Genomic DNA, 12,064 nt, shown 5'->3' with positions numbered 1-12,064 from the left:
TTGAATCAGCACAGGAAGAGAGTTTCCGTGTACAAGTGCTGTCAGGCGGCCAGCTCTGAAGATGTCGGTACAAAAGCGGACATCAGAAAGCTGTGGAGGAGGAGCAAGATCTGGTCCAGCATAAGGCATCCTGAGGGAGTGAAGGACAAGCCCGTCCGAGGGAAGGCAGCGTCCACTGGTCTTGTCATCTCAAGGTACTGGACTCAGTGTGACGTTCTGGTTTTGGAGGACATGAGACAGAAGCAGTGGGAGAGAGCGGCTGGTGGTGTCATGTACTACCACACACTCGTGCCGAAGTAGATGTTGGCTGCTATCTTAAGGAAAGTGATACACCGTCAGCATGGGACGCGCGAAGAGTGGCCATGTGTCATAAGTGTCAATGTTGTTGTCTCTTGTTAGATTAAATGTTTGTCAACAGATAGAGGCCATCAGGCTTGTATCCATAACCATACGTGAAATCTACGAAGTACAAAGATTGTGTTGTGCGAAGAATGACCCAAGGCGACGGAGTTGGTCTCCTCTGTAGCCTTACCAGATGGGAACATCCATGATGAAAGTCACCGTAGACAGCAAAGTCACTTCCAGCCACCAAGGCCAGAAACAAGTACGTACACCTGTGTAGCCAAGGACCACCTCACCAAGTGGTCAGATGTGTATCATCCTAGACCAGGAGGCCACTATGGTAGTGAGAGTACTGGTGGACAATGCTCCACGGGTTATGTTGAACAGGTTATACTCATTTCTGGGCCGGAAGTTTGAGTCTAGTCTTCAGGAGTGCTGTCATCTGCTGGAGTGGCCTCAGCCCATTTCAAGAATGCACCCCTTACCTTCGTCCTTTTTTCCCTTACGAAGGTAATCTGTTCAGTGGAGGAGTCTCCACTTTAGTCATACTTGTTGCTCGCGTTTCGTAATCAACCCTTGATGGGCTATAGTGTCAAAAGCTTCCAGGCAGTCCTGGAATACGCAGTCTACCGATCCATCTCTTTGATCCAAGATGGAGCTCAGCTCACCAGGTCGTAAAATTGTTGAGGATTCATGATGCATGGCTTGCCTGAAATGTCTCCTAGTAAAGTAGTTTCTTCTTAACGAAATAGTCGTCCGTTTGTTTTCTGATTATATCTTCCGTTGTTGTAGTTCAGCACAGTTTCCCGGTCACCTTTCTTAAATATAGGCACGATATTTGCCCCCATCTACATCTTTGGAACCACTCTTTCCTCCAGTGACGTACTGAACAGTGTTTCGATTGGCCTGGTAAGTCCTTCCACACATACCTTCACCACATGAGCTTATGTGTGTCTAGTTGTATCAGTTGTCTCATTGTGTAATCTCTGTCAGTCTATGTACCTCGCAAGACTTCAGTCCTCCCCACTATGCTAATGTTAATGCAGTATCGTCTTCCAGTGTGAAAACAGATTTATCACTCCGCTCCTCACGTATTTCCTTGTCTTCTTCTGAGGCACTTATCCTGGTTAGCTGTTCTGTAACCGACAGTTTGCTGCTAATGAGCTTATAGAAAAGTTCTGGATTGAATTTTGCTATGTTCACCGTGATCTTTTCAACATCTATCTGCTCCTCGCTGTTGTGCTGTACTCGCCTCTTGTTCTGTAATTTTTATGAGCCGTCCGGTTAGTGTTGTTTACATCTTCCGAGCTAAAATTTTATGCTTCCTCATATTTCTGGTTCGACCATGTCTCTTTCCCATATTTCTGGTTCGACCATGTCTCTTTCCCATATTTCTGGTTCGTCCATGTCTCTTTCCATCTGTCTCCTTCCTCCTCTATTATCGTCCAGTGTTGCCCGTTTTCTGATTCCATCAATTGTAGATTTCCTGAGCCTTGTAGCCTTCTCGAACATATGCCATTTCCCAAACTTTATCCTCAAAGAAGTTGGTCAGTTCTGCGTAGTTGCCTCGATTGTATTTCCTCTCTAGGTTCAGAGCTTCCTGTGATTCCCCTCTCGCCTACCCCTACACCACACACTCATAAGTAAACACTTCCTGGTCAGTCTTTCCAAAAGGTGACCCACATTTGATGTGTTCTGTTTCCATGCTCATGAGTCATGATATGTTCCATGACGCGGTGATCCAGGAAGTTCCCCTGTGTACATTTAGTGAAGTTGTGTTTCCATGACTTCTCCACGAGAATCTGAGTTTTCCCAGTTTATTTCTCTAACTGAAATTCTTCATGATGTGAGTTTCTTGAGGACGGAATGTCTGGCCACTTCCTTCACCATCCTGAGTGTGCTCCTTCGATAGTTCACCCTGTACATCTGCTCAGGGTAATTGCAGTTCTTGAGAGGGTTATAGGTTAATCAGGGACTACTTCCTGGCGACATCCATGGATAATTCCTGGAATTCAGTGGTGTCCTGTATCAAAAAGGCTAACCCCCACCTCAGCCTTTAGCTTCTCTGTCCATTCGCCTATCATGTACCACCTGGACACGTTAGGCTAGGCTTTAGCTGTGTTCCCAATTTTGTGTGCACCACTACAACAGTGGTGGGGTCGCTTCCTCTGATGCAGTCATTCACCTGCAGCTCCTGTTCACTTCCCACCAGCCAGAGGCCAGAGGCTTGTGGTACTGGTTAGTTCCAGCCTTTCTGATCTGCTGGTGGAGGTGTTGCTCCTCCTGTTAGGCTCATACAATATTGTTTTTACCTTTAGCCAGTCTCTCTCTCTCTCTCTCTCTCTCTCTCTCTCTCTCTCTCTCTCTCTCTCTCTCTCTCTCTCTCTTGACAAGCACCTTCGACCCTTTCTATTTAGAAACTTTATTAGTCTGGTTAAGCCTTCCTTAACTACACATCTCCGTGTTGCATGATAACATTTAAAGAGTCCTTGACATCAAGTAAATCTTTGACCTGCTCTCGTTTCTGGCTTCCTCATCCTCCTGGTTTGGAATATGGTCCTCTTCCAGCGCCCACTTTATGATGGACTCACGTCTGATAACCTCCTACAGCACAGCTTCCCTCATGTGGACAATGGTTCACCTTTCTGTTATCTGCTACAGCAGGAGCTTTCCTCTGTCGTATCGTGTGGTGAATTTGGCATCTTGCCCGCAGTAGTCAAGCTGTATTATGTTTTGTGGAATTTTTATCTATTTTTTTCTGAGCAAACAAAGACGGGGTTTGAAACGAGGGGGTTTGACCCTCCCAAACATAGGTGGCATCCAAGAAAATGTGCCAAGGACGACGAGTCCTGTAAACATTTGTTAATCTTCGACATCGAAATATTTTGAATTTTTATTTGTGTAAAAATTGCTCGGCAGTCTTTAAATTGATGCCGAATATCAATGAAAGCAGAAATTGTTCATTTTACGATGATTTTGTCCATTTTGGGAATATCTGAAGATACAGGTTTGGCTGAGGTCAACGCTCGCCGCACGTGGAGAAGGAAAGTTGTGGTGATTACCGAGTTATAATCCCATATTGTAGGACCACATGACCATAACTGCAACATAGAACAAGTGGACATACAGTACGAGGGGCAGTAGTTAGTGTTGTAGCTGGGACCAGTGGTCTTATGATGAGTGATGGTAGTGAACAGCAGTTATTTCCTGTCGTAATGTTTTCTTTCTGAACTTTTGTTATTGTAAATGTTTTCTTTTGGTCATTTTGATAAAAGTAAGTGGTTATTCACAAGTATGGTCAGTGTACGGGGATGGTTATGGACAGTTAATATATACTTGCAACACAGTATCAGCCACAAATGTGTCGTATACGAGAAATATAATCGAGATTCTTAATGTTTCACACAAATGTTGATCAAAGATGGCTACTCATGGATTAATAGATTATATAATACATATATAATGCGTAAAAATGGTTTACTATGTTGGTTAAGTCAGCATTACCAGCAATAACTGTTGACCAAGAGCCTTACTTACCTTCTCTCGCTCATAATTTTGCTCTCAAATTCATGCCAGATGCTTCCTGTCGAAGTGATACAAGAAAATGACTAATGAGATCATGAGGTAGTGTATGAATGTAGTTCCTCAGGGGTGTATAGATGTCATATGAAGTAGAGCGCGGGAAGGGATGCACAGGTGTGGCGGGGGGCCAAATTAAACAGTAGCTGGCAGCTGGCGTCTCCATGGCCGGGTGGGGTGAGTCAGAGGTTTACACTTGCGCTCCCGTTAGGATTACCCTGCCTGCCTGTCTCCCTGACTGACTAGAGTATTGCACGGGGCTCGTAGTCGCAGAGATGTCATTCAAATGATTGGATTGATAACGTATGAAACGTACGTATTGGGGAAATACGTCCGTGATGGAAAGAAGAAAATACCAGATTGATTTCATGATTATGTTGAGGCCTTACTTCATCCTCGGCATTCATGTAGATCAAGTATGATAAGAAGGGGGAAATGTTCCCAGAATTAAGGCTGAACTCATTCAAAGCTTAGTTATAGAAAAAAAAAAATAGGACGATAGTAAAAAGAAAAGGGAAAACAAATGGAAAAGACTTAAGAAAAAAAGAGAAGATACATATATGATGTTTACAAGGAAATGATTCAAACCCGGTAGCTTAGTTCTGAGTCAGAACGGGAGGGATGAAAGATGGTTCTGGGGATCATTGGATGACACGGGAGTGAAGACGATATTTACATCCCTGAGTTGCTGCTGCTGCTGTCTACAACTCACTGACATGGTGGGTTCAAGATGGTTCCGGATACCAGTCCGGCATTCCAGGATACGGAAGGCAGTACTTCCCTGGGCTACCCGGTATCTGGAGGGGGAGGAGCAGGTTTGTAGGATGTCCTCAGGAGGAGGCGAGGAGGGTGCTGGGATGTCCTCAGGGGGGAGGCGAGGAGTGTGCTGGGAGGTGATTCAAGTGTTTACTGGCCACACGTTGGTGGTGACAGATTTGAGGGACAGCCTGCAGAAGTCCGGTGTCTGTGTTCAAGTGTGAGACTTTGTGAAGGTAGAAAGTTGAGAATGAATATGAAGAGAAACAGTTATTATATTTAGCAGAGGAGTGAGACGGGTTGAATGGAGAGAACCATGAAGAAGTTGGGTGTTTCAGATACATGGGAGTGGATACAGCAGCGAATGGCACCATGGAAGGTGGAGTGAGCTACAGGGTAGGTGATTGCGACAAAGACCATGGGATCACTGAGGAGTGCATGGAAAGAGAGATCATGACGATGAGGACAAAAATAGGCCTGTTTGATGGTATAGTGGTGCCATGGTGTTGTATGGGAGACAGAGAGAGAGAGAGGTTTGGGCTGTAGATGAGAATGTACGGAAGATGGTGAATATGTGGGAAAGGTGAAGCTTGCGGCGAACATTTTGGCGTGATTGTTAATCGAGTAAGAAATGATAGGGTAATGAGCATGGTTGTAGCAGTTGATGAAGAGGTTGTAGTGCAGTGGTTTGGAGAGAAGTGAGTCAGGGAAGGTTGACACGGAGGGTATATGTGTCAGATGTAGAGGAGTCAATCAGGGAGAGACCGAATTGGAGGTAGAAGGATGGAATGGAAATAAGTTGTGTTGATGTAAGCATACAAGGCTATTTTTATGTCCGTGGTGCTACGTGGCTGGCGTGGGGAAACTACGAAAAAGATATATATATATATATATATATATATATATATATATATATATATATATATGGCGCTCTGGTTTCATAGCATTACTAATTTCGACGGGACAGTCCCGGTTGGGAGCTGTGTCTCGGTGGCCCAGGATGCGAAACTGTCCCGCATTTGGAGAACCTTACCATAAAGTGTTCCCGATATCAAAATTACTACAGGCAAGCTGTGTGACTGCTCTGAATTTTTGCTGTTGTTGTACAAATGTTAATAGCAAATCCCTTTATGATTAGAGCTGTAGATAAATATCTTTGTTTATTTTATACCGTTAGAAAACCAACATACAGCCGGCTTAAGCACTACTCTCATGTAATGCCCTTTATTTTCCTACATCACTGTTTACATACGTAACTTCATACTCACATGAATATGAAACTACAGTAGTTTGTTTAGAAATACCCTGTAACATCTGACAATATATACTATGAATGGGGGACTGATTTAATATGATTACTGTTCCATGGAACAGAAACTTGTGTCTTTTCATTATTCATCAGACATCCCGCTATCAATGCCAGGAAATCTGGTCACTTTTGGTGACCCCCACAACACAGACTTACTGTAGGGTTAGAGCGAGTGAAGTCTCTGGGGTTCCCCACGACCATTCCATGGAGTGGTCTGCAGTGCATGGTCACGCTACCTTCAGTAACGAGGAAATGTGGACTCCTGTGGGGTCCACAGAAATACAGCCTCCCCAAACTTACTTATATATATATATATATATATATATATATATATATATATATATATATATATATATATATATATTTCTTTTTTTTTTCTTTCAAACTATTCGCCATTTCCCGCACTAGCGAGGTAGCGTTAAGAACAGAGGACTGGGCCTTTGAGGGAATACCCTCACCTGGCCCAATTCTCTGTTCCTTCTTTTGGAAAATTAAAAAAAAACGAGAGGGGAGGATTTCCAGCCCCCCGCTCCCTCCCCTTTTAGTCGCCTTCTACGACACGCAGGGAATACGTGGGAAGTATTCTTTCTCCCCTATCCCCAGGGATAATATATATATATATATATATATATATATATATATATATATATATATATATATATATATATATATGTGTGTGTGTGTGTGTGTGTGTGTGTGTGTGTGTGTATTTGTGTAAAATATGAAATTACCTCAGGACCAATTTCTATTGAAAGAATCCTGCCGTTACCCAAGTTTTATTGGTGAAGGCTGCGCTGCTCCCAGTAGCTGGGCAATGTTGGGTACTTTAGAGTGAAACTTCTTTGAAAATACTATTCCCATTGTTGCCACCTTTAAGTCACGTCTCACTCATGGTGTACCCTCTTGCAGGCGAAGCCCGGTAACACACTATATATATATATATATATATATATATATATATATATATATATATATATATATATATATATATATATATATATATATATATATTATTCATATTTTCGGGTCATCTGAAGCTTACTCCCCCACACCTTCCAACACTTTTATAGGTTAGGTATTTTCCCTCCCCCCTCTCCATCTAACCCCGGAGGGGGGGAATCTTCATGTGATTCTCCTATATGTATTTGTCGTACTTTTTTTTTCGAATTTTGGCCAATTTTGATCATTCATGCACCACGTGCACCATAATCAGCCAACGTAATTTTCAAATACGTCAAAAGACAATGTAATTTCTGTGGTAAACTTGATGTGTATTCCAACATCTACAGCGTTTATTTAATCTCTAAGCTGGGTTTATGCGAGGAAACGTTGGTCCTGATCTACGCTGTCACTAAAGATAAATTACATTAAACAAAAACTTTGAGTTATGAAAATTCTTTACCAAAGAAACGCTGGGCGTACGAAGGGCCACAGAAATTGGGGGTCCCACACACGTTTGACCGCAGAAACGTTGAACCCATGAAACGTTTGGGTATTGGTACGTTGGAGGGGACGTGGAAGACGAGGCGATGATACTGTAAAGCTTTATCGTATGTTTGTGAAACTAATGCAAGAGCAGATCTTACTAGTCGACTTCCATAAGACCCAGTAAAATATTTTATTTTTTTTAGGGTTATGGAGAAGGTATTAATGTATGCCCGCATCCCTGCCAGAACCTTGAACTCTGGATTTTCCTTACTCGCACTAGATTCTGGATACTGTAGCCTCCTGCCTAATGTATCTTCTGATGGAAGACAACCCTTGTATTGTGTGTAGAAACTGCTGATATAGAGTAATTGTGGTGTGACCCTGGATTATAGAAATATAAGCTTAAAATCTTGAGTGAGTGACTACACCCTACCATCTTCAATGATTGAAATGTTTAGTTTTTCCCAAGTGGATGTGTGTTCTTATAGGATCATATGGTGGTTGAGATGCTATAGTAACATAGGAGATATATATAATATGGATGGTCGTACGAGAAAGAAGAGAAAGTGTTGAAAATAAAGTTTATCCAGCGAGATGTGGTCAGATTGCGCGGGCGGTGGTGCTGCCATCTGTGGGCGGGTGGGGCAGGCGACGGCCGTCCCCGCAACGCACTGTGACGTCATACCACCGTAATGAGGCTCGCACCAGTTTTATCGAATGGTGTTGAATGGGTAACAGTACGGTCGGCTTTACAGTCAATTTTACCCTATTTCCCTATGCACTACTGGGATCTATTTGTGAGGTGAGACGGGGCTTGTGAGCACCTGATCAGAAATACACAGGCAATGTTCACGGGCAACATTCGAGTGACAATATGCGAAGCCGCCGATCTGCGCCTTACCGACTGTATGACTCGTTATGTCGGAGTGGCAGGGGTTGGAAAAGGGCAACAAGAACTAACCTTGGATCCTTATGTTAGCTTAGACCTGGACGAAGAGCACTGGAACAGGACCCAGCCGCGGCAGAAGACCCTCACGCCCGTGTGGAACGAGACGTTCGAGCATGAGGTGGTCGGGGTCGTCCAGCTCGGCCTCAAAATCTTCCATGACTCTGCGGTGGGCAATGACGATTTCGTTGCCGATGCGACCGTACCCCTCGAGGAAATATGTGCCGATAACCAGACTCACGCCGATATCTGGGTAAGTCCCTAGGGGAGGTTGGGAAGGTAAGTCCCTGAGGAGTTGAAGGGGAAAAGAGAGAGAGAGAAATGGGGGATGAGTATGGGGCGAGGAGGACGGGGAGGGAGCCCTGGCCGCCAGTCAACACTGGCAATTGACAGCTGATGGCAGGTGTGGCCCCCTCCCCCAAGCCCCGGCCACCCCGCCTCACACACCACTCGGGGAACTTACTCATTATGAGGTATTTAAGAAGCATGAGGGGTAGATCACCTACTGCTGTATCGGTCATAAAGGCTGCTGAGGGAATAGTGGTGCTCCCATGTAATGATGAAGTGTTTTATAATTTTTTTTTTTTAATGAGTTGATTTCTGACACCACCTGGTGTTATGTTATGCCATGGTATGACAAAATGATATTTTTCCCTGATGTGAGTGTATGTAAGAGTGCTTCACACAGTAGCTCTGGGTTTAATGCTCTTCAAATTGATTGGTATCATGTATATTTTTTAAAGCTCTCATTAATATAAGAAAGTATATTTAACCTCTTGTATAGTAATTCAGAAACTTAATGAATACTGGTATATAATTGATCACTTTTTTATCTACCCATTCGTCTTTTTTGGAAAGATAATTTCACAGGGCATTTGATACCATAAGATTGTAGAAGTGAGAATGTGATGAGGGGAGAATGACTTTTTCAACCAGTAAATACTACACATTCCAATGATGCTACAGCCTCAAGTGAAGCTCACAGTGTGTCTAGGGCGGGCTTTGAAGATCTGGGAAAATGTTAAGTATAACAAATATCATGTAAGCATGACTGTTAGACCAAATCCAACATACCAGTACCTTTATCAGGCCCAGTCTATCATAGGTTAGGTGAGGTCGGGTTTAAGGTGTGGTCGGGTTTGAAGTTGCTGATTCGTAAACTGACGTTGTTGGGTTTGGTATCATTTCTATATCCATATAAGATCTGGTATATTTAACAACACATTTTCCTTCATTTTTCAAAAACCCCTTTTTTTTCATTTAAGATTGCAGGATGGGGTATGGGTGGTCCTCTTATTGGTTGTGGAAGTCATTTTCCTCTCACAATATGCTTATTTTTGCATCAGATCAGTTGCTTGGCAATGTGATTTTTCAGGAAAAGTGATAATGTGGCATACAGAAACTTTAAATTATTCTGCAGGAAAACCCATTCCAGATCCGATATCTTACGAGATACTTTGAGTTAGAATGTTTGAGAAATAGCTGATGCTTTACCTTGTTACTTAATCGAAATACAGGATGGTGGTTCCTCTGTACCTTGGTTTCCAGATCTGCCATGTAGTCCACAAGTTATTCTTTGCTTGTTTCAGGTTCAGCTGTGCCTAATAGTCGTATGCTAGAGTCAGTGTTTACCAGTACTGTACTGTATTTGTCAGGATTTGTTGTACATGACTTCATGTTTGTTGAGATTACAGCTTTTAGTAAACTATTCCATACTTCCACAGGTGAATACCTGGTGAAGTCTTTTGGGGTCTTCTTTCCCCCTGCCCAGGCTGTTGGGTTATGTTATTGGTTGACCAAGTTGTTGGAAGCCACAGGTTCATGTAGCCCCCACTGCCTGGCTTGTCAGTTACACTTTGTTGGTATTTGTTGTGGGCACTCTTAGACTTCCCCATTGTTCATCCTATGGTGCTACTGATGACTACAGGCAAGTTATTGAAGCATCTTGGGTCCCAGATGTTTAAGATGTTCTCTCTTTTTTGTGCATATGGCATCGGATTTCAATCATAATATGTCACCAAGCCTTCTGTGCCTATTGTGTCAGTAGGATTTTATTTCTAGGATTTTCCATGTATAGATGATGATATATCTTTTCTGCTTTGCACTCTTGGTAATGTAGCCTCATTAATTTCAGGTGTTCCCATTAATTTTGCTCCTTATAACTTTAAGCTGGGAAAGGTCTGTGAAATCTTTATAGTTCTGCAGTTTCACATGCCTTATAAGGTGCTGTTAGAACATGAGCAATATTCTGTCTGTGAAAGAATAAATGCCTTGCATTGGATGTTCTTGTCTTGAGAGTCTACAGGATCCAGTCCACTATTTGTGATTAAGTACTTCCTGATATCTTGTTTGCATCTTTGTTTTTGGATTGTTAATGCATGATGATCTTGTACTGTTAGTATGTAACTTGAAAGATCTGTTTATCACTTTTATTGTGCATTCCTTTTTTTTCATACATGTTCGCAATTTCCCACGTTAGTGAGGTAGCGTTAAGAACAGAGGACTGAGCCTTGAAGGGAAAATCCTCACTTGGCCCCCTTCTCTGTTCCATCTTTTGCAAAAGTAAAAAGTGGAGGGGAGGATTTGTCCTGTGATTCTTCTGTATCTCACTGATTTTAATGTCAGGTTTGGTAGCCATTCTTTGTAGCTCTGTCATTACTTATTCCTAGCAGTAATTTAGTGACTTTACTTTTTTCCTATAACCTGTATCCTTGCTATACCTTACATATACCCTGTGATGGCTTTGAGCTCCTCAACCCCCAGAGCTTGTGCTGAGTTGGGATGTTAGTAAATTGATCTTTTAGATATCACAGCCAGCATGTCTACATAACCATCACAGCCTGGTTGGTTTGGTTCTCTTTATATAAGTACTTAGTTCATTCAGGATGTCCTTAAGTTTTTCTACAGTACACTCCACATTGTTTCTGATGGTTGAAGGCAATGTATTCGATTCTTGGACCATGGATTTTCAACGTGTTTTTTCCTGTGCTCATTGCACCTTTTGATTTTGTTGGTGATATTTCTCAGTCTTTCCATACTTATGTTAGTAGGGAACTGATTTTAAGTGTGCTAGGAGCCATTCCTTCCATGATTTTCCAGGTAAAAATCATGATTGCCACACCTCTCCTTTCTGTTCTTTAAAGTATAACCTTGATAATTTCAGTTGCTCTCAATAGTTCACATCCCCTACAGCATTAGAGTGGGCTGTGAGGGATCTTTCCACACTTTTTAACTGCAGTTTTGCATGCCCTGAAAAATAATGCTAGGACACAGTAGTAATCTGCTTGTGAGATTATTAATGCTCACATGGGTGTCATCATTGGTTGCCCACCTATCTTGAAGGTTCGCAAGATCCAGCCCACCTTTTTGGAAGAGGCAATTAGCTGTTGTCATGTGTTGACTGAAGGGAAGATTGTCAGACATTATCAGTCCGAGGTCTTTTATGTTATTCAGTCATAGCAGTGTGTGATTGTGTCTACATCTGTCAGGTATTCTGTTATGTGTTTATATTACTTCTCTCACTTTTATGGGAAGAGTTAGAACATTTTCCTATCGCTTAGCATCTTGTTTTTAGTGCTTTATCAGTTGCAGAAGACTCTTTATGTACATCCATTAGTTTCTCAGTCATTTCTGTCACTGAGATTTTCACCTGGCAGTTATTCTGCTATCACATGCACAAGATGAAACTATGATGTATTTGCATC

The 12,064-nt window shown here is 42.4% G+C and overlaps 1 protein-coding gene across 1 annotated transcript in view; it reads left to right on the top strand.

Annotated features, from left to right (window-relative positions):
* The first annotated feature begins 8,089 nt into the window (after positions 1 to 8,089).
* Pkc98E (Protein kinase C) overlaps positions 8,090 to 12,064 on the top strand; it is a 216,545-nt gene continuing 212,570 nt past the window's right edge. Inside the window, exon 1 of the mRNA XM_071666782.1 lies at positions 8,090 to 8,613. Within this exon, the coding sequence (XP_071522883.1) occupies positions 8,260 to 8,613 (354 nt within the window). The 5' untranslated portion in view covers positions 8,090 to 8,259. The remainder of the gene's footprint in view (positions 8,614 to 12,064) is intronic.

This window comes from Panulirus ornatus, chromosome 11 (genome assembly GCF_036320965.1).
Source record: "Panulirus ornatus isolate Po-2019 chromosome 11, ASM3632096v1, whole genome shotgun sequence".
Lineage (NCBI taxonomy): Eukaryota > Metazoa > Arthropoda > Malacostraca > Decapoda > Palinuridae > Panulirus > Panulirus ornatus.
The sequence above is the reverse complement of the archived record's forward strand: the minus strand, read 5'-3'. Positions and strand labels throughout refer to the sequence as shown.